Source organism: Canis aureus, chromosome 22, assembly GCF_053574225.1.
Source record: "Canis aureus isolate CA01 chromosome 22, VMU_Caureus_v.1.0, whole genome shotgun sequence".
Classification (NCBI taxonomy): domain Eukaryota; kingdom Metazoa; phylum Chordata; class Mammalia; order Carnivora; family Canidae; genus Canis; species Canis aureus.
The window spans coordinates 19,644,633-19,669,306 of record NC_135632.1 but is presented as its reverse complement, the minus strand read 5'-3'; the positions used below and the strand labels follow the sequence as shown (position 1 = coordinate 19,669,306).

At 34.1% G+C, this 24,674-nt stretch overlaps 1 protein-coding gene across 8 annotated transcripts in view; it reads right to left on the bottom strand.

Moving 5' to 3' along the window:
• Positions 1-24,674, bottom strand: part of STAG1 (STAG1 cohesin complex component) — a 395,351-nt gene that overhangs the window by 186,457 nt on the left and 184,220 nt on the right. For all 8 annotated transcript variants that reach the window (XM_077865024.1, XM_077865025.1, XM_077865026.1 and 5 more), the window contains one exon: positions 651-727. In XM_077865024.1, the coding sequence (XP_077721150.1) occupies positions 651-727 (77 nt within the window). The remainder of the gene's footprint in view (positions 1-650; positions 728-24,674) is intronic.

The window sequence follows — 24,674 nt, the reverse complement described above, 5'->3', positions numbered from 1 at the left end:
GTATTCTAAGTAGAAATCAGAATATTCTCAAGTAGACTGTCCAAATAGAAACGTATTTATACACGAAATGGGGATGAGGAGGTGGGGAGCGGGCAATAGAGAGAGATCTACGTAAAATAATTTTAGGAAACATGGATTAAATGCAGTTAGGCAGGTTATTTTTCCATCAGGATTTCTAAGAACTTTAAATAAGGTAACGTGTTTTGGCCATCTCTAAAACAGAAATAGGTATAATATTCAGCCTACTCACACTTCTTTGACCCCCAAATCCTTTTTACTTTAAAACATTTAACATGACTAACTCTATAGAACATAAAACTACTGGAGATGCATTTTTAATTTGGGGCATTTTAGCTGGTCTTCAAGAATGAATGTCAAGAATCAAATTCTACTTCATACCACTAATTTTATTATCTATATCAGTTACCAGTCTTTATTAAGTGATACCTCCATGCAATGTAATGAAAGTGCCAAAGATCATTAACTTTGGAATTAGTAACATGGATTATCATATAAATGAGGAAATAGTGTATCTTCTTTTAAACTAAATACCAAACTAAAATAAAACTTAAAATAATCAACATATACATCATTTTAAAATAATATAAATATTGTGTATTGTATAAACGTATAAATATTGAAGTCTATACCTCATCAAATTCTTCAGTCATTTTTCTGATGATTTCTGCATTCTGCATATTTCGAAACATCTCTATTCTCACAGTACCTGTGGAACAACAGATTTTACAGTTAATCTTTTTCTATCCCATGCTAAACATTAAATTTAAACTGACCAGTGTTTGAAAATTTTATATCAAAGTTTTTGGGTTTTTTTTCTTCCCCCCGATTCCTACCTAAGGGAATCCCTTGTTCAAGAACTTCAAAGTTCTTCAGACATATTTTTTAAAACCTAAATATTCAAATAAATAAATAAACAAACAAACAAATAAAATTGAATAAAACCTAAATATTCTGTGAATTAGCTAAGCAGGGGGAAAAAACTGAGAGGAGTGTTTGGGAAGGAAAAGATGATGAAGACATAAAATAATAAATTTATATTGTAAGGAGGGCCCTAAGGATTGACTGGTGCTATCCAGACACATAGATGATTACCTTAGTATGAATAACACCCAAGTATAGACAGTATTATCTCTCTTCATGTCTCTTTCTGATATTCTTTATCATCAGAATATCCTATAAGTTAAAACTAAATGTTCCTTAATCTAATGATACCTGTCAGTTAAATCTGTTCTATCTGAACATGAAAAATAGCTTGATAACTTCAACATAAGTATCAAAAAAAAGTTAACCCCTTTCTCATCTCATTCTTTACTATTACTTTTATATTAGCTACATAATTTTTATCTCAAAAATTATATAAATACCATCACTCTTAAGTGGTTTATATCAAAAACTTGTATTAAAAATTAACATAATTTAAATAAATTAAAATAAAGTTCAAAATCAATCTGGAGTTACAGAGAATACTGGTCTAATAATGTAATTACATGAGATTCAGTTTTAACTGTATACATGTAAAATATTCAAGTTGAAAATCATGAGAATAAGACTCAATGAATCAGTAAGAAAATACATTATAATCTCTGACAGGTTCCTTGCCAGTGATTACCAGCTCCAATTCAAACCGTATTTAGGAATACAAGAGGGAAAAGTTTCTAATGTGTACTATACTCTTACAGGAAAAAGCATGGAGCAGTAGACAGCCCCCAGAAGTAATCAAAGTGTACTCTTAATTCAGAGTCCCAATAAAAAAACTGCAATGACACATTAGGCATATTAAACTTAATTTGACTTAATTTTTATTAACCTGCAAAATGAGAAAAATGATCTCTCCCATATTTTTAATCACAACCATTTCTAAGCATGTTTTAATTACTTGATGTATAGCTCTCTTGTTCATTTTCAGGATGCAGAATTCATTAATTATCACCAACAGGTATCCCCTACATCCAGGTGTAGAGGATAGATTGAAAGGTGAGTAACACAAGGGAAAATATTTTTAGAGTTCCTTTTCAATCTGCAATTTCCTAAACAAAATGGGAAACTTTTATATTGTGACTTCATTTTTTATGGGAAAACTAAACAATATTTATAGCATTGAAGACAGGTTATTTATACTATAATCTGCCTTAATTTTCAGAGTTTTTTTAAAAAAATGCTTTGGATTCTAGTTATAAATTATCTCAAGTAAATATAACTTTCTGCCAAACATTCTTTAAAAATCACTCAAATTAGGAGCACATGGGTGGCTCAGACAGTTGAATATCAAACTCTTGATTTAGGCTTGGGTCATGATCTCAGGGTTGTGGGACCAAACCCTGCATCAGGCTTCATGTCAGGTATGGAGCCTACTTTGGATTCTCTCTCTCTCTCTCTCTCTCTCTCTGCTCCCCTGTCCTCCCCAAAATAAATGAATAAATAAAAATCACTCAAATCACACACAATTGTTTTAACTATATTTAACCTTGTTTGTGTCATTAACTATTTTTATCAACCTGAAATAGAGTCCTTTATATAAAAAGCATGGAATTTCAGGAGTTTTTTCATGGTACTCTCCATAAGCAAAATTATTTTCATTAAGTACTAACCAAACAAAAGTAAGATTAGATTTTTAAGTTATTAAACGTGAGAAGAATTAGTTGTTCTTAGATGGAAATATTTTATATTTTGCTTGGAGTATCATTAAATGGTTATATGCATTTCTCAGAAGTCATTTATCTGTACATTTAAAACATGTATATTTTAATGCATATAAACTATTATCTTGGTAAAATTGATTTAAAAAAAAATCCGGACGCCTGGGTGGCTCAGCAGTTGAGTGTCTGCCTTTGGCTTAGGGCATGATCCTGGAATCTGGGATCAAGTCCTGCATTGGACTCCTTGCAGGGAGCTTGCTTCTCCCTCAGCCTATATCTCTGCCTCTCTCTCCCTGTGTCTCTCATGAATAAACAAATAAAATCTTAAAAAAAAAAGTCCAGAGAAAGGACAAGACTAAACCCATTGGTTCAGTAAAAAGTTACATGTCAGTAGTGCCTGGCTGGCTCAGTAAATAGAGCATGAGACTCTTGAACTCAAGGTCGTAGGTTTGAGTCCCACACTGGGTGTAGAGATTACTTATAAAGTTACATGTCATTGGTAAATATTAGTATAAATAATGTTCAATTCTACTTCCATGACTGATATGGTGGTTTTCATATACAGTGAAATCTTAACTATAACTTCAATGGACTAGCAAGTTAGTTCAAAAAGGGAAGACTATTTTGCTGCATTAATTTAGTATTATAGTGAAAGGCAACAAAATAGTAACTAGTATTAAAAGCAAAATAAAAACCAGTCCCATGCTTAGCATCTTTAAAATGACTATCATATATAAAATAAAACGAGATGTTTAACGCTGTATTTTTGAAAATGAACAGAAACTTGTCATTGAGGTTTTTTTTTTTTTAAAGAGTTAAATCCTTCTGGTGCCACAATGACTATTCAAAACATTAGCCTATTTACTTTTTGCTTGCTAACTGTTCATTCTTCTTCAGTCTAGTCCCACAACTCTTCTGTAACTGCTTCTTCACACCTATTATCTGCTAATTGTTATATCAAAGTCTTTCTTAGTAATACCCTATTTAAAATATTTGCTTATTATATTGGTTTCTGTAACACTATATCCTTTTACTATATTCTCTGATGACTAACTTTGATTTTTTGCTTACTATTAGTCATTTACCTGAATAAGTATTTATTCTACAGGTAATTTCCAAAGTTCTGTCTAACATATTTTTCTAAAACAAAACAAAACAAGAAAAACAACAACATATTTTTCTGTGTCCCTTTCTACATTTTCTAACCTGGATATGGTCTGCATTTAACTCACCCACTAGAAAAAAGTATGGCAGGGACTACTACTTATTAATCTTTGTATTTCCCCCAGTTCCTCAAAAAATGCCTGACACCCTAAATCTTCTGTCTCCTATATTAAGCTTTGACAATGAATAATAAAAGTAAATTAAAGATATGAAATAACCCAGATTCACAGAAACATAATTATCTGAAAATAAGGAATGAAAAGATTATGTTCCACTCTCTGAAATACTATCTGTGAGAATCTTCAGATAACCTACCAATATACATATTCTGTATAAAAAAATAAAAGGTTGTTTAAACAGGCCATCCTGACAGGATTATACTTCTAATGAATATAATGAACTTTCAAAATGGTCATATTTAACCATGAATAATTCCAGAAACAGAATAACATCAGAAAGCTACCATCAAGCTCTTGATCATTTAAATTATGTCAAACTGCTGGAGAGAACTTGAAACAATTCCTATAATACGCATTTTAGCAAATGTTTACTGAAATTACAAATTTACACACTCCTTGGACTTTATATTCTACTTGTTGCAAAGAATGCATAAACTCACACACATATGAGATAATGAAAGTACAACGTTATTCCCTGAAGCACTGTTTGTGATAGCAGAAGGAAAAATCCATATACCCACAAGATTCTGATTAACAACTCAAAGTGTTGATGATAATGACAGTGGTGGTGGTGTTGGTGGCGGCGGCTAACACTTGAGTGGCTCATTACTTGGCAGGCAGGCACTGTTCTAAAAAATAAGCCCCTTAAGTTTACACATTTAATCTTCACAACAATACCTATGAAGAATATACTATTTTTCTCTCATTTTACAGAATAGAAAACTGAGGCACCTAAAGATCTAGCAATTTGCAAAAGGGGTTTCCCAGTAGCAGATTCATGGTCTATATGCATGCAGTCTGGCTATAGGGTCCATGACTAACCACTACTGACTAAAATCAGTGGGATCTATGGTGCTGTTGATAATAAACATATCTGTATTTGATATGGAAAGATCTGTAGGATATATTCATACATAAAAAAAGGGATATATATGCATTTGATTGTATGTGCTTTAAATATTTCTGGAAAGACACAAATATCGGTTGCCTCAGAGAAAGAGAAATATGTGGTTGAGGTTTAGGGATATAATGGAGATACTGAATTGTATAGGCTTTGCATTTCCTGAAATTTGAACTCTGTGTATGTATTACTCAAAATAAGTAATGAATATATTTCAAACAAAAAATGTTAAAAACTAAACTAAAAGACAGATTGCTATTAAACTTTGCCTATTAAGCATTTGTGTAGTCATTACCAATACGGACTCACTGGAGGGTAGTCGAAGAATTCTTGACATAAGTTTGCCAGAAACACAAAATTTTATGTTATTCTTACCAGCTATTATAGAATACAAAAAAAATGGAGTGGAAAATAGGGCTGGAGAACATATCTTTGGTATAATTAGTGATATGGACAACAATGAAAACTGTAATTGTGGTTACAGTAACCACAACAGTTAGCAAAACCCTCAAGAAGTCATCCTAGGTGGTTTAAAATCTTTGGCATCAGATATAGTAGGGTTTAAATCTCAGTTCCAACAGTTACTAAGCTACAGGACAATGAAAAAAATCAATTGTCCTCTATGAAACTCAGATTTCTAATCGTTAATTGGTGAGAATACTACTTTAGACTAGGAATTTTTGTTCCATGCTGTAATTACTAGTGCCTGGAATAGCGCTTGGTACATAGGAGGCACTAAAAAAAATGTGTATTAGACAAATTACGAAGAACAGATGAGAACTAAATAAAATAACAAATGTGGGATCCCTGGGTGGCGCAGCGGTTTGGCGCCTGCCTTTGGCCCAGGGCGCGATCCTGGAGACCCGGGATCGAATCCCACATCAGGCTCCCAGTGCATGGAGCCTGCTTCTCCCTCTGCCTGTGTCTCTGCCTCTCTCTCTCTCTCTGTGACTATCATAAATAAATAAATTTTAAAAAAAAATTAAAAAAAAATTTAATATAAATAAATAAACAAATGTAAAGAATTTAGTATTGTACTGGTAGCATGTACGATGCTCACTTACTATGAGCATTCATTTTTTTGATAGATTATCCTGCCCATTTTGGAGGGAAGCTAAAAGTTCTAGTTTCTTAGTTGAGCTCTACTGAAAGCCATATTCCTAACTATCCATGTTGCCAGGTTAATGCCATTTGAAGAATGAGACAAGTAACCTAGTTTATTCCAAAACCAGGCAGAGTCATTCCAGCAGTTTTCCCATCACCCAGAACAAAGCCTCCACTCCCAGAGTGGAATCAATCACATACATTAACACTAAACATCTATCCAAAATGACTAGAACCCATCACGGAGATGAGTTAAGGTGATAAAGAAGTCATTGTCAAAGAACCAAGAACCCCAAAACTATTTTTCTCCATTTACAAGAACCACATGGTTTAGAGAACTGTCTCACCTCATCTTTCTCATTTTCAATTCTACCCTTCCTCTATTCTATGATGACAGCCTAAGCAAGAACTCTAGCCTTCTCGGTATCCTTCCAAATAGGTACAGAAGACAGAAGAGAAAACTGAAAATATACAAAACTTTATTTACTAGCAAATCAATTTATCCAAATATGACAAAGGCTCTTTTGGGTTTGTATCTTCTATCACATTCTGGCTCCTTCAAAATTACTGAACCTGGCTGTGGGTAAAATATACCAACATTGCCTAAGAACACTTAGCAAAGAACCTTCCTCATAGCTTTCTTACTAACTGTTCCATACAGGAAACAACAGCTTTCTATTTTAAGAATTTTCTTTTAAAGATAGGATTATAAAGTCTTAGTAAATAAAATCTAATCTGGTGATGGATGAGAGAAAATCTAAGCATATAACAGATGATTTTTGGTAGTCTCATTTTCTGTTTTTTACTTTACTGGACAGCAGGTTGTAAATCAAAATAAAGAGAAAGACTGAAAGTAAATACAGACAAATTACTAAAGAAAATCTAAATCAGAAAAGGAGAAGAAATGCTGAGGCTACTCAAACTGAGAAATATTTACTAAAAGAACACTGCATACCAGAATACAGAATTTAACAAGCTATCTAAGACTGCAGTGACTGCATACATTTAAAAGTCCTTCTCAAGATTTGAGAAGAGGGATGAGAGAAAGGTAGAGAAAGAGACAGATACTTTGGCTGTTTTTTAGTGAGCATTTCAAGCTTAGTTATAAATATCTTGTGATACATGCAGTTTGTCTAGCTAGTATGTACACAAATAGAGAAAAATTACCTCATAGGTTATTACAAATATACACGTTTAGAAACTTGTCGACCTTTTAGGATGCCTTAAAAATAGAAATTGTTGAGGTAGGCTGGGTGTCTCAGTTAAGTGTCTAACTCTTCATCTCAGCTCAGGTCTTGACCTCAGCATGAGGAGTTAAAGCCCCACGCTGGGCTCCACGCTGGGCACGGAAACTACTTAAAAAAAAAAAAAATTTGAAGTTGTTATATAGGTTTCCGCATGCAACCCATATGAATAAAAAAAATAAACTGTTGTGACTATATCTTCAGTGAATAGTCTGTCTCTAGATGGCAGACTGTACTTGGTAACATTCCTTATAAAAAGCTTAAATCCTTCTTCCTCTGTAAAAACAAAAGGTAAGTGAAACATCAAACTAAATGTTCAAAAAGAAAACTCACATTTTGGCACATGATATGGGAGTACCAACTGGCTGCTCTTTCAATGCTGCATAGGCTACACTTCATTTCAAGAACAGATAAATTTACTAAATATTAGAATTTCAAATTTTGGAGCTTGGTTGAGCCCTGCTAGTAGCCCAGTGCCAAATGTAAGCATTGTCCTAGGGCTATAATATTTCAAAACACTTTCACCAAACCTTCAGCAACTATTAAAATAACCTCATCTTCAGTCCACATAAGACAAGAATTAAAGGATGAAGAGAAAAATAAATTTACTTTTTAAAATGTCCATATCCTCCCTCATCCACTACTACTAATATTAATATGATTCAAGAGAAGCAGGGTTTCTTAATCTGTGGCACAAAGATTCTTAAATATCTATGGACTTTTTGAAACTGCATGAAAATTTAGGTCTATGCACTTTTATGGAGTAAGTCTCAAATTTCCAGGCTATTACTACTAAAGGAATTTGAGAACTCCAAAATGTAAAAATTAAACATTAGGGGAAAGATATCAAAGATTTTTAGTCTTGGGGGATCCCTGGGTGGCTCAGAGGTTTAGCGCCTCCCTTTGGCCCAGGGCGCAATCCTGGAGTCCCGGGATCGAATCCCGTCAGGCTCCCTGCATGGAGCCTGCTTCTCCGTCTTCCTGTGTCTCTGCTTCTCTATGTCTAAAATAAAATTAAAAAATCTTTTTTTTTTTTTAAAAAAAAAAGATTTTTAGTCTCAGAGAATTGAAGAGAAAAAAATGCTACTGGCTCATTGCTAATGGAATTTTATTTCTTTTAGGCCCTCTCAGCTTAAAGAACAGGAAATATATTGGTGTGTATACAAACATAGCTGTAAATATTTCTCCATTACCACATGGAATATTGTAAAGTCTCCCCCTTGTTTTTAACCACAATTTCCTACACTGAAATCTCCAACAGTGAAAACTCTGATTCCCACCATCAACCATCTATTTACTTAATTTTTCAATTCCTGTACACATGTATATAGTGACTTTAGAATTGGTAGCCAATACCCCTGTGGAAAATAACTGCAACTAGAATGCCATGCTTTTATACAGTTCCTTTTGCCTTTAATGTTACAGACTCCACTCTTCAGTTATTTAGAACAGTACTTTTCCCCCAAACCCTTTCAGTAGGGCTATTTCATGTATTTGTAATACAGTTTGATTCTTTTGCCACAGTCTGAATTCATCCTGGAATGACCTCATGAGGAATTTTTTAAAAATGTGTAAATATCATTGTTTATTCTTTGTGCTATAAGTTCCATTTGAAACATGCATAGTATCATATATCTACCATTACAGCACCATACATAATAGCTACACCACCTTAATGCCCTGTGATTCACCTAAAACCCTGTCAAACACTGATTTACCATCTCTACAATTTACCAATTTCCAGAATGTGACATAAACTGGAATCACACAGTATGTTGCCTTTCAGACTGGATTTTTTCACTCTGCAATACCTATTAAGATTCATCTATGCTTTTTGCATGGTGTGAATGCTCATTTCTTCTTATCTCCAAATAGTATTCTACTGTATGGATGTACCACAGCTTATCCATTTCATCTACTGAAGGACATCTTGATTTTTTCAGTTTTTGCTAACTAATGAATTACTATAAATATGTGCAGGTGGACATGTTTCAAATTAGTTGGTTAAATACCTAAGAGTGTGATTGCTGGATTTTACAGTAAGGCTACGTTTAATTTTGTAAGAAACTGTCAGACTGCCTTCCAAAGTGGCTATACCATTTTACATTCCCACCGACCATGATTTCCTCCCTTCACAGTGATTGCTACTGTCAGGTTGTTGTGGGGTTTTGTTTTTGTTTTTTAAATTTTAGTCATTCTAATAGTTGTGTAGTACTATCTTTTTGTTCTATTTATTATTTTTAAGATTATTTATTTATTTATTCATGAGAGATAGAGAGAGGCAAAGACATAGGCAGAGGGAGAATCAGGCTCCATACAGGAAGCCCCATGTGGGACTGGATCCTGGGATTACAGGATCACGCCCTGAGCAGACAGACACTCAACCATTGAGCCATCCAGGCATCCCTCTTTTTGTTGTTTTAATTTGCACTGCCCTTCTGACAAATGATGTGGGTATGTTTTCAAATGTTTATTTGCCATCTGTGTACCCTCTTTTGGTGAAATGTCTGTTTAGGTCTTTGCCCTTTTTTTTAATTGGCTATTTATTTCCTTATCATTCAGCTTACAGAGCTCTTTGTATATTTTGAACACAAGCCCTTTATCATACATGTGTCTTGTAAATATATTCTCCCAGTCTGTGACTTTTCTTTTAATTTTCTTAACAATGTCTTTTGCAGAGCAGAAACATTTAAATTTTTTTATTTCAATTTCAATAAGGTCCAACTTGCCAATTGCTCTTTCATGGTCTTGGTTGTTACAGCTTTAAACCTCAAAACTTCACCACTTCATGCCCTTAGGTTTATAAGGTCATACAGACTTTCTCTTATGCTTTATTTTAGAAATTTAGAGTCTTACATCTTACATGAGTTAAGTTTTGTGCAAAGGGTTAAGATCTGTGTTTAGTTCAGTTTTTCTACATGGATATCCAATTGTTCATGTAACATTTGCTGAAAAGATGATTATTTCTCCATTTAACTGCCCTTGTGTCTTCATAGAAAAAAAAAAAAACCAGTTGATTATATTTAGGTGATTCTTATAATACTTTTAAAGACTAAGTTAGGGTACATAAATTCGATATATATAAAACTCTTCAGAAACTCACTGGATCTAGAAAAAGAAGGATAAAATATGCCAAAATATTTCATGTTCCACTCTCCTCTTATTTTAACAATTTTTATCCTATACTCTGTACATACAAAAGTTTTTCCTAAATGATAAACCCATCAGGATTATCTGTGGTTATCACTGTCTTCTTCCTAAAATGGATAACTATGTCTCTACATTTGAAAGCCTTTCCAAAAACATTGAGAATACTGAGAATTTGAGACTTTTAATTAGTCCCAAGAGATGATAAATCTATGAAATCTATGAAAGTAGAAATTATCTTACAACAATATAAAAAACCCCCACAAATATGCAAAATATGTCCAAAGTGTAAAATTTTCAAAATTATGACTTACATTTACACACACACAATTATACAAGGGAAGAAATCACTTTAAATTGATACATAAAGTTCTGATTAGGGTAGTATTATATACAATATTATTTGTATAAACCTTCCTGAAATATGAATGAAAATATGAAAAACATTTTGAAAAGCATTTGAAACCTTATGAAGTAGTGGGAAATCAGTATAATAAAAACAAATTAAAACCAGAAACCAAAATACAGAAAGAGCATTAAAATCACTTTTTCTCTGACAATATTTACCGAGACTATAATATACAAGTTGCGACTTCAGAGGTGAAGAGCCTTAAAGGAAATAACTCTTATGAAATGGGGGCTCAAAGGATTTCATTTGTAAGTTAAGGTTAAACCAGTAGTAAGTCTAACACCTCATATCCTGTGGTCTATAAAGCAAGCTTTTTTTTTAATATGGTGTAGAAGGAGACAGATACCTGAGAGGTAGTAATCAAACACTGGTGTTCTCACAAATATCCTAAATTCACTTAATCTGATACAGAAAACTTCAGACTGGACTTAGTTGCAAATAGTCCTCAATTGGTAGTACTTCTGGGCACCTGTCAAGCAAATGTTGAATCTTCTCAAGAGGAATGGACCTTTATCCTAGGCTTTATAAATTTGAGAGAAAATGTGGAGCTTAGAATAAAAAGTAAGTAAACATATCAAGAAGAAAGGGGATATGCAAAGGAACAAGCCAAAAAAACAAAACAAAAAAAACCCCACAGAAACAGACTCATTAAGACTTGTATTAGAATTATCAGATACAGATAATAAAAAAAATTCATCATGTTAAAAAAGGAAAATACAAGACTAAATGAAAATTCACAGGGAACAATTCCATGGACTTCTTTTTCTGTAAAAGACAGCCACATGGGGCACCTGGGTGGCTCAGTTGATTAAATGCCTGCCTCCAGCTCAAGTCCTGATCTCGAGATCCAGGGATCAAGCCCCAAGTTGGGCTCTCTACTCAACATGGAGTTGGCTCCACCCTCTCCCTCTACTCTTTGCTCCCACTTGTGCATACAAGCGCTCTCCCAATCTCTCTCTCTCAAATAAATAAATATTTAAAAGAATATAGGGTAGTATTATAAACAGTATTATTTATATAAACCTTCCCGAAATGCGAATGAAAATAAGAAAAACATTTTGATAAGCATTTGAGACCTTATGAAGTAGTGGGAAATCAGTGTGTGTGTAAGTGTGTATCAGAATAAATATATACATAACCATGTTAAAAAAGAGAGATATCCATGTTAACTATTGTTTCTAGAAAGGACCAATATAGTAACTGAAATAGATTGCCACAGATGAAAAAAAGTAAACAAAGAAAGGAAATATATTACACAGAAAGCTGCCCAGATATTCAAAATGCAAAAATACATAGAAGACCATATGCAAAGTTTAAACAAAGTTACTGGTGGAGAAGAGAAATAAAATGAGAAGGAGTAATATGTAAAAAGGTAACGGATGAAAGAAACCAATCCAAAGAACTATGTTTTTTGAAAAAAGAAAGAGAGAAAAAGCCCATGAACGGGGGGGGGGGGGGGGGGGGGTGCGGGCAGAGGGAGAAGGAGAAGCAGACTTCCTGCTGAGTGAGGAGCCTGAGGTAGGGCTGGATCCCAGGGTCCTGGGATCATGACCAGAGCTAAGGCAGCAGCTTAATTGACTGGGCCACCTCAAACAATTATGTTTTATACATAGAATATAATATAGTCAGACAGAATACTAGAAACAAAAAGAAATCTTAAACTTTGGGAAATACAAGTATTGAAAGAGAAAATTATTATTCCTATTTCTCAACAACAATACAAGCCAGAAGACAATAAAATGTCTTCAATGAACTAAAGAAAATAACTCCCAATATACAATATAACCATCAATATATATTTTAAGAAACAGAAGACATGTTATTCAAATCTTCAGACGAAGTTATATAAATCTTCAAAGTCTACAGAATGTCCAATAGAATCTCATTAGATTTTCTAAATGCTGCACTTTAGGCAGATGTGATCTCAGACACATATAACATTTTTTAAAAAGAACAAATAAAATGGCATGTATATGGGTACAGCTAAAACAACAATAACCTTATTTTTTTAAAATAATGACTATGGGAAAATGAAACGGATTTAAATTACAACACAAAGAAGGAAGTAAATGGAAGTCCTTGTACTGTCTGGGGAAAGGGTGAAGATAGTAATTACCTTTGGATTGTGCTACATTAAGTATGATTTTTATAATCTCTAGGGTAACCATTAAATGCATGTAAAGAGTACAAAAATGTCCAAATAAGTAGGGTGGGGGGATGAATTCTTATGAATTCAAAGAATCTAAAGACAAGAAAGAAAAACAAAACAAGAAAAACATATAAAGCAGTCAGGACAAACAACAAACATCGGTTCAATATAATCCAAACACCCAATATTTACATTAAATGTAAAAATAACTCAATGATACAATTAAAATAGTTTTCAGACATTAAAAAAGTACAATCTGTCTATATGTTGTTTATAAAAGGCATATAAGAGGTGAGGATACAAGAACAATGAAAAGAGAAAAAGAGAAAAGAGTGGGCCACAAAAACCATAAAAGGAGTTTCATTAGTATTCAAATAAATAAAATTTTAGAAAAAGCACTGCCAGAGATAAAGAGGACCATTAAGTAAATGTAAAATATTTGAGTTATAAGAAATATCTGAATATTTTATATGTACCCAATAACAAAGCACGTGATGGGGGAGGGAGAGGACATGAAAAAGAGGATGAGGGAAGCGGAAGGCCTTCAAAGAGAAATCAAGAAGAAATATATAAATCTACAGTCATGATGTAAATTTAAAAACTTTTCTCAGTAACTACTAGAAAAGTAAAGATTAAAAGGATATAAAGTATTCCACACAATTATAGAACGATCTTAACCTGATGGACACAACTGCATTTAGCAAATACATAATACATACAGATTTGAGGCACACATAAAACGTTTGCAAAAACTGACCACATGACCTACACAAACTAAAAAGGACTAAAACCATACAGACCATTTTTTCTGGCATCAAGTTCAATTAAGCTAAGAAGAAATCAATAATAAAATTTACCCCAAAGATACAAATGTAGTGAAACAATGGGATATCTGCACCCCAATGTGCATAGCAGCAAGGTCCACAATAGCCAAACTGTGGAAGGTGCCAAGATGTCCTTTGACAGATGGATAAAGATGTAGTGTGTGTGCGTATGCATGCATACATACACAATGTAATATTAGTCAGCAATCAGAAAGGATGAGTACCTACCATTTACATTGATGTGGATGGAACTGGAGTGTATTATGCTAAGTGAAATAGCTCAATCAGAGAATGACAATTACCATATGGTTTTACTTATATGTGGATAATAAGGGAAGGAGGGGAAACTGAATGAGGAAAAATTAGAAAGGAAGACAAAAAAAAAAAAAAAAAAAGGAAGACAAACCATGAGATACTCTTACTTCTGGAAAACAAAGGATTGCAGAAGGGGAGGTAGGTGCGGGGATGGGGTAACTGGGTGATGGGCATTAGGAAGGCACGTAATATGATAAGCACTGGGTGTTATACTATATGTTGGCAAACTGAATTTAAAATTTAAAAAAAGTTAACCAGAAAATTTCATGTTTGGAGGTTAAGAAATAGGCCTTTAAATAATCCATGAATCAAAGAAAAAAAACAATTAGAAAATACTTTGAACTAATGAAAAGAAATATCACAAAAAGATACACACATTAAAATATAAGGGGTGGGTGCCTGGATGGCTCAGTGAGTGAGCATCTGCCTTTGGCTCAGGTCATGACCCCGGGGTCTTGGGATTGAGTCCCAACACCAGGCTCTCCACGGGGAACTTGCTTCCCCCTCTGCCTATGTCTCTGCCTCTCTCTCATGAATAAATAAATAAAATCTTTTTAAAAATAAAATAAAAGGGGCTATTAAAAATAACCATATTAAATAAATTTGAAAATTCAAATGAAATGGATAATTTCCTAAAAAATAAGCTTGTTAGAAGCAAACAAGCCTGCATAGTGCTAAATTAAAGAAATTGAATCAGTAGTTTAAAATCTTCCAATAAATAAAAAAACTAAAAAAATTCAAGTCCATATGGTTTCAAGAGCAAATTCTACCAAATGTTCTGGAAACAATTCCAATCTCATACACTCTTCCAGGAAAACAAAAAACAAAAACAAACAAAAAGAGGATATTTTCCACCATTCATTTAGTAAAGACTTGATAATAAAATCTGAAATGGAAAGAATGGAAAGGGAAAATTACAGGCCAATTTCATTGATGAATACAAATACAAAAAAAAAAAAAATCCTAAACAAGGTATTAGCCAATCAAACCAAGCAATAATTTTAAAAATATAATGCATCATGATCAAGGTGAATTCATTTCAGGAAGGCATGTTAGATTTAACATTAAAAAATCAGTGGTACCCAGGAATGAGGAGTAGAGAGTTAGGGGTGGGTAGGGATATTCAGAAGGAGCACAGTGGGGATTTTTAGGGCAGTGAAACTATTCAGTTTGATACTATAATGGTGGATACATAACACTATTCATTTGCAGAAACCCATGGAACTTTGAAACACAAAGAGACAACCCTAATGTAAGCTATGAGCTTTAGTTAATAACGAATCAATACTGGTTTACCAATTGTAACAATATACCAAGCTAATGCAAGATGTTATTAACAGGGGAAACTGGCAGAGAGAAAAGGAACTCTCCAAATTTTGGCCCAATTTTTTTGTATACCTAAAACTCCTCTAAAAAATAAAATTTACTTTACAGAAAGACACTGTTTATAATAACTTTTTTAAATGTTTAAGTCCAAAACTACAGATTTTAATAGATGTACAAACCTTTTCACTCATGCACAAAAATACCCTCTGAAACGAGAAAAATAAAGATCTAAATAAATGGAAACATATATACAATGATCATGAACTTGAAGATATGATTTTATAAAGATGCAAATTCACCCCTCCTGTCCAGCAGTAGTTCTCAACTTTAGTTTTCCACTCCCCACAGATATGAATAATTGCAGGTTAGGGTGGGACGCTACTGGCATTTAGGGATAGAGGTCAGAGATGCTGCTAAATATTCTACAATGCAGCAAAGCTCCCCTCAACAAGTAATTACCCAGCCTTAATGGCAATATTATGATAGTTAAGAAATTTACAAATTAAATTTTATTCTATTCAAAACTCCAAGTTTTTTTTTTTTAATGGAACTTGACAATCCAATTCTAAAACATACATGAAAATACAAAAGGACAAGAAATTTCTACAACCACTTCAGAAAACAGTCTGGCATTACCCTAGAAAAGTTCCATCTCTTTTACTTCAGCAATTTCACTTCTCAGTACACAAACTACAGCACCTTGTGTTACATGGATATTGAATTAACATGTACTAAAGACAGCTTAGAGTAACACTGTTCATCCTATTCAAAAGCTGGCAACAACCTAATTTCCTTCAAGTGTGGGTAATTTAAATTAACTTGTATATTCACATAGTAAATACTTGAGGGTAATTCTCACAGAATGGCAATTTTGCACCCACAGGGACATTTAACATTATCTGAAAACATTTTTGGTTGTCAAAACAAGAGAAGGGAGTGTAGGAGGAGAGACAGGAATGTGCAACTGGCATCTGAAGGGTAGAGACCAGAGATGCTGTTAAAAATTCTACAATGCACGGGAAAGACCACCACATCAAAGAATTATTTGCTTTACATCAACAAAAATGAATAAAATATGGCATAGGAAACATTAATGAATCTCAAAGATAGAATATTTGAGCAGAAAAAAGACAAAAGAGTAAGTAGAATTAATTATGTACAAAAGAGAACAATTAATTATCTAAAGAAGAAAGGAAGGCAAAACTAAACTGTTTAAGGATGGATCCACTCATGGTAAAGCTATAAAGAAAGGCAAGGAAATTATTATCACAAAAATCAAACTAGTATTTTTATCTCTGTGGAAAATGGAGGTGGTCATCATGATAGAGAAGTCTTCTGAATTCCTGGCGATGTTATTTTCCTTGAGCTGAGTACTGGTAACACTGGGATTCATAATATAATTATTATTTAACCTGTACATCTACACTTTATGTACTCTTCTGTATACCTACCACAATTAAAAAGAATTTAATAAAAATAGTACTGAACTATCAATATATATACACTGTGTTATAAGGAAAGAATTTATGAAAGCAGACTTTGAAACAGTATTAACTGATTAACGATTAACTGATTAAATAATTATTATTAATTAAACCATAATGAACTGTTTCTATCTTCTAAAGAGATTGAGACAGTTATAATATCAGTAAAAGTAGTTTATTTTGGGAAGAGATCCCATATAAAACTGGTAATGGGAGTGAGAAATAAAACAAGTTTAAAAAGCAAATAATAATAAGTGTGTTATGTAGCCAATTACTACCATGGATAACTGGAGCCTAATTAAACTCCTTGGAAAACTCTAAAAGTCTGAGTAGGCCATGCACTTCAAAGTTATCTCACCTGAGCGACAAAGGAGTTGGAGTATCTATATACTAGCTCTCAGTCAGTCAATGGTTAAAGCTATAGTGGCTAAATTGTGTACTGAGATGCTCTTGGCCATGAAGCAAAATCATAAAGGAACTGTGGGGTTATTTTAAAATTTCAAAGGGAAATACAGCAATGTCGAGTATTTGTCAAGCAAGATAGGAACTATTAGCATGAGGTAATTCACAGTCTCAACATCAGATGATACTTTATTCATTATACTTTGAGTTCTCACAAATACTGCTGGAAAACCAACATAGAACAGGAAAGGTGAGTGATTCTAAAATTTAAGAAACTGTACAATGTCCAACGGGTATATATATCCTTTAGTAAGTAATTATGGTTCTATAAGAATAGCATGCAATGTTTCCAACGAACTCCTAAGTTGTTAGGACATAAATAGATTGGTTGAAACTAACTACCACAAAAAGGAATTGCTAAGTTTTGTTTTGTTTTTGCATACAGATACCATGAAAACATTACTGAGACACTAACTGGCCCACAAAATGGGAAAGTTCAGGAAACCCTAGGAGTAAGCATTCCTTAGGATATGGTCTCTCATAATTCTCCAGCAATCCTGCACTCCTAGAAGACCCTCATGCATTTGGAAGTCCAGTGGTAGTCACAAACACCACAAAACGGAGTCATTACTTGTTACAACCAACTAAAAAAGACGGTGCTTCTAACCTAAATCACGTTTCATAAACGCACCCTTTATTAAGTAAAAACAGGCACATTTGTTAAAAAAAAATCTATCAGTACCAATATCTGTGATATGTATTTCTGAAATATGTTATATACTGGCATTAGGGTACACCCAAATATATATGCCCATTATCAAGGATGCATTAAATATTTTAAAATAGGGATAACATATCGTTATTTTGTCATGCAGAATATTATAAAGATATCCTATCATTCCGTTTTGTCTTAGCTTCCTTAGAATTTATTCCTATGAAGTTTATAAAGTTACACAGCATTAGAAAAGCAACTCTTAAGTGAATTTTATGTATGTATGTATGTATTTAATGAGAGTGAGAGTGAGTGTGTAAGCTAAGGTAGGAGCAGAAAGAGAATGACAAGCAAACTCTATGCACAGAGAACAGATGATGGGTGACATCTCATGACCTGGGCAGAAATCAAGAGTAGGATGCTTAACTGACTAAGCCACCCAGGTGCCCCAAGTCAGTAGTATTTAAACCAACTTTTCCATCCCCATCCTTCCTACTCCACTGATACTGAATCCATCCTTTATTACACAATGAATTAGTCAATTAATTCTGAGGATTCCCAGAAGTAAATACAATTCACTCCAGATGGTTCAAATGAAGAGATTTTTTAATGAGGAGAATACAGATGTGTGGGCAGAGTGAAGGAAACAAATAGGGGTACTGATCCAACTTAAGACAGCTAAAGTAGGAAATCAATAACATCTACTAGACTCCAGGGTAAAGGTAAGAAAATAATGATACGAGAGCTACAAAAAAGAGGAGAGCTGCCCAGACTCTTCACTCACGACAATACAATTTGTCATGTTACTGGAAGAGGTGTCCCTTTTAGCCAGGAACTAGAAAAGAAAGGTTTGTGTTTTTTCATTCCTTCTCTGATTCTCTTCCCTCTTCAGTGGACTGTTTTAATATCATTTTGTTTTTAACTATTATATAGCTTTAGAAAAAATGGGCTGATACAACCAAATAGCAATCTAGATTTGGGAAATGCTTTTGAACACAAGAGGTCTAACACAGGATTTCAACACAAGTCTTACTTTAATATAGAATAGGGAGATTGTAATAAAAAAAATTCACCCCATTTTTCCTATCTTTCAACTTTCCCTATACTCTGCACTCCATGTATAGTTTGAAGTACATTTTTTAGTGTTCTTTTAACTTACTAATTTTATTTATAAATTTTTAATTTTCATTTACAAGTTTTGAGTCAGAATTAATTTTGAGTCACATTAATAAAAGACCTTCCCACTTAGTAAAGGAATTCTTCCATATTTACTTCTAGTGCTTTTATTCTTTCTTACTGGTATTTACTATTTCCTTTTCTGTTTCTGCTATTTGTTGACTTTATACTTAAATTGTTGATGCACTGGAAATTCATCTTCATATATACAATCAAGTGAGGAATACAATGGAGTAATTTCCAACACTTTCCCCATCTTAATCTTATAAAGGGGGTCTGGGGCACCTGGGTGACTCAGTTAAGCATCTGACTGTGGCTCAGGTTGAAATCTCAGGGTCACAGGATCAAGCCCTGCATCAGGCTCCCCCACTCAGCAAGGAGTCTGCCTGTCCCTCTCTGACCAACCCCCCCCCCCAACCTGGCTCATGCACTCACACACACTCTCTCTCTCAAATAAAATCTTTTAAAAAGGAGGAGGGGTCTATTACCTGTACTCTGAAAATTATAAAACACTGATGAAAGATACTGAACATGACACAAACAAATGGAAAGACATTCCATTCCATGCTCATGGATTAGTGGAACAAATATTAAGGTAACTCCAAAAGTCAGGACTATTCCAAAGTATATTCTGGGAGCTTGAGAAGATGCCAAAGTAAGACAATCCTAAGCTCACTTCCTCCTACAGACATATCAAGGCTAAACTATGTATACTACAACTCACTCTTAAAATGACCTGAAGCCTAAACAGCTAAAGAAATAAAGAAAACACCACCTTAAGAAGGGTAGGAGGGGCAGAGATTCAATCAGAAATAAACAATAATAAACCAACAAAAAACACAGTGAAAAAGTACAACAAGCAAGAGGGATATCACAAACACAGAGGATTACCTGAGGAGTGAGGAGATCAAGCCCCACATCAGGCACAAGCCCCACCCTGGCAATCTAAACCAAGATGTGGCCCCATTTGTGTCTGGCTTTGAAAATCAACAGGGCTTAATTCTAAAAGAGCTAGAGTGCTACAGGAAATTGAAACAATGCTCTAATGGGCTAGTACACAATATCACTCATTCTGAGATCCAGCAATGAAATAGTTTGCAAAGCACCTGCATCGCAGAAACGACTTATTGACTAATTTTAGGGCATTTGCCAAAACAGCAGGGATCTGGAGTAATTTTCTTCAGAAGTTGAAGTGCTGGCAGGCACCATTTTTCCGGTTCTCCTTCAGCCTAGGTTGACCAATGAGATGACAAGAGCCAGTTCTGACACTCTCCATCTGTCTTGTTGGCACCCCTTGTCATGCCTTGGTGATCCCTTGGGGACCAGCACCAGCTGGCATCTACCAAAGCGGCTCTTGCTCACTCATACCCAGTAAGCAACCTCAATTAAAACCAACATGCCGGGATCCCTGGGTGGCGCAGCGGTTTAGCGCCTGCCTTTGGCCCAGGGCATGATCCTGGTAGACCCAGGATCGAATCCCACGTCGGGCTTCCGGTGCTTGGAGCCTGCTTCTCCCTCTGCCTATGTCTCTGCCTCTCTCTCTCTCTCTCTGTGACTATCATAAAAAAAAAAAATAAAAAAAATTAAAAAAAAAAAAAAAAAAAAACCAACATGCCCACAAAGTGACTACTGCCCTGTCACCCTTGACAGGCAGCACTGGCCAGGACTGGCACTCTTCAAAAGGAAATCCTGCAGTCAGAAGGGGGAAACAGCCCCACCCACCACTACTAACACAATACCTATAGCCAGGCCTGTCAGTCAACTATGGCTGGGGGCTAAGCACACCCAACAAAAACAACTGCAGAAGCTTCAGACAGAACACTCAGCCAGCCAAGTCAAGGGACATCCTTATCTACTAGTGTGGCCCACAGTAGCTAAAAATGCTAATTGCAGCCAGCTGGGCTAGAGGCCAGCCACTCCAAAAACAACCACAGCAGACAATACACAGTCACAGTAGGGAGGCAACACACAACCTACGCAGGGGAAACCCCTGAAGTACCTAGTTTTGGTGAGCAAAGGAGATTGAGCTAATAAGGCCCACATATATAAGGTCACTATTTTCAAGACCAGAAGATGTCCCTGACCTATACCTAATACATAGAAACAAACACACAGAGTAAGACAAAATGAAGAGACAGAAAAACAAAAAATTAAGATAACATCTCAGAAAAATGACTAAATGAAATTGTGATAAACAATCTACCTGATAAAGAATTCAAAATAATGGTCATAAAGATTCTCACCAGACTTGAGACAAGAGCGGATGAACTCAGTGAGAACTTCAAGAAAGAGATAGAAAGTATAAAAAAGAACCAAAAGAAAAAAAGAATTTTAAAAATGAGAATAGGGCAAGCCCAGGTGGCTCAGCGGTTTAGTGCCGCCTTCAGCCCAGGACCTGATCCTGGAGACCTGGGATCAAGTCCCACGTCAGGCTCCCTGCATGGAGCCTGCTTCTCCCTCTGCCTGTGTCTCTGCCTCTCTCTCTCTCTCTCTCTCTCTGCGTCTCTCATGAATAAATAAATAAAATCTTAACAAAAAAGAATAAATTAAGGCAACATCAAATATGGAAGCAGTAGAAATGTAATGCTTTTTGAATGTGTTCAAACTTAAGCAACCATCAATTTAAAATAAATTTATATGCCTAGGATGTTACATATGAACCTCATGATAACCACAAACCAAACTTTAAAAAGATATAAAATAAAGAAAAAGAAAAAAAAGCATAATGCTAAAGAAAGTAATCAAATCAAAAGGAAAGAGAGTAAGACAGGAACAAAGCAGAACTATAAAAACAACCAGAAAATAGTTAATAAAACAGCATTAAGTAGATACTTATCAATAACCACTATGAATGTAAGCAGACTAAAATGATCTAATAGACAAGACAACTCTATACTAAAAAAAGACCCATCCATATGCTGACTACAAGAAACTCACTTCGGACCTAGAAACATCTACACATTCAAAGTGAATGAAAACCTATTCAATGCAAAGAGAAGCCCCCCCCCCCCCCACCAAAAAAAAAGCAGCAGTAGCAATACATACATAGATCAAACGAAATAGACTTTAAAACAAAGACTGAAGCAACAAAGAAAGGCAATACCTAATGATTAAGGGAAAAGTCCAGCAAGAAAATATAACAATTTTAAATATCTATGTACTGAACATAGGAGCACCTACATATAAAAGCAAATATTTAGAAACATAAAAGGAGAAAATGACATTGACACAATAATAGTAGAGGACTGTAACACCTCACTTACATAACTGGATAAATCATTCAGCCAGAAACTCAAGAAGGAGACACTGTCTCTGAACAACACAAAAGATGAAATAGACTTAACAGATATATACAGAACATTCCATCAAAATTTAGCAGAATACACAGTTTTCAAGTGCATAATAGAAGATTCTCCAGGATAGATAACATGGTAGGCCACAAAACAAGTCTCAATAAATTTATGAAGGTTAAAATCCTATCAAGCATCTTTTTAAAATCCCAACACTATAAAACTAATAGTTTTAAGAAAAAAAAACCCACAAACACCTGAAAAAGCTAAAGAATATTCTAATAAACCACCAATGGGGCAACAAAGAAGCCAAAAAGTACATCAGAAAATATCTGAGACAAATGAAATTGGAAACACAGCAGTTCAAAATATTTAAAAAACAAAAATCAGTTGTAAGAGAAGTTTATAGCAATACAAACCTACCTCAAGAAACAAATAAAAAGCTCAAGTAAGCAATTTAACCTTACACCTAAAGGAAACAGAAAAAGAATAAACAAAGCACTAAGTATAAAGAAAAAATAAGAACAAAGTGGAAAAAACCTAATTACAGACTAAATCAACAATAGAAAAGATCAATAAGATCTAGTTCTTCGAAAAGATCAAGAAAATTGATAAGCCTTTAGCCACAGTCATCAAAGGAGAAAGGACATAAAAAACTTACAAATGAAAGACAAATTATAGCCAACACCATAGAAATACAAAGAATAAGAGATTGCTACGACAACATTATACACCAACAAAATGGATTTCTAAGAGGAATGGATAAATTCCTGGAAACACGCAATCTTCCAAGAATGACTAGGGAAGAAAAAGAAAATCTGGACAGGTTACTAAGTAATATAATTCAATCAGTAATCAACAACTTCAACAAACCAAAGGCCAGAATCAGATGGCTTCACAGGGAAATTCTACCAAACATTTTAAAAAGAATTAATAACTATCCTTCCCAAATTACTCCAAAAAACTCAAGAGGAAAAAATGTTTTTAAAGTCATTCTCCAAGATTAGCATTACATATATACCAAAACCAGACAAAGACACTTAAAGACAATTACAGGCCAATATCCCTGAGATATATAAGCAAAAATCCTAAACAAAATATTAGCAAATTGAATTCAACAATATATTAAAAGGATCATTTACTATAATCAAGTGGAATTTATTCCAGGGATGCAAGCATGGTTCAATATCTGCAAATCAATGTGATACACCATATTAACAAAATAAAAGAATAAAAACCCTATGATTATCTCAAGAGATGCAGGAAAAGCATTTGGCAAAATCCATCTATGATAAAAATTCTGAACAGAATAGAGAAGAAACACATCTCAATATAATAAAGGTCAAATATGAGAAATCACTTAACGTCACAATGGTAAACAGCTGAAAGCTGTTCCTTCAAGATCAGGAGCAAGACAAGGATGTCTACTCTCACCACCTTTATTCAACATAGACTTGAAGTCCTAGCCACAGCAATCAGACAACAAAAAGAAAGAAAAGGCATCCAAACTGGTAAGACAGGGTTAAAGTGTCATTATTTGCAGATGACATGACACTATATATAGAAAACCCTAAAAACTCCATCAAGAAACTATTAGAACTAATAAACACAATCAGTGTTTACTGATTGTTTACAATCAGTAAAGTTACAGGGTATGAAATTAATATAAAGAAACTGGTTATGTTTGTATACGCTAAAACTAACTAGCAGAAAAAGAAATTTATAACTGCATCAAAAAGAATAAATATTTAGGAATAAATTTAACCAAGAAAGGTGAAAGACTTGTACTCTAAAAACTATTAAGACACTGATATAAAAGAAACTGAAGACAATAAAAAGATATACCATGCTCACTGATTAAAAGATTGAATATTGTTAAAATGTCCACACTACCCAAAGCAATTCACAGATTCAATACAAACAAAAACAAATACATAGATCAACAGAACAGAGACTCTAGAAATAAACCAATATATGCATATATAGTCAATTAATCTATGATAAAGGAAGCAAGAATATACAATAGTGAAAAGACAGTCTTCAATAAACCATGTTGACAAAACTGGGCAGCTACATGCAAAAGAATAAAACTGGACCACGTTCTCTTTTTTAAAAAAAATTTGAAGATATATTTATTTGAGAGAAAGAGAGAGAGAGAAAGAGAGTGAGAGAGAAAAAGCTGGACCACTTT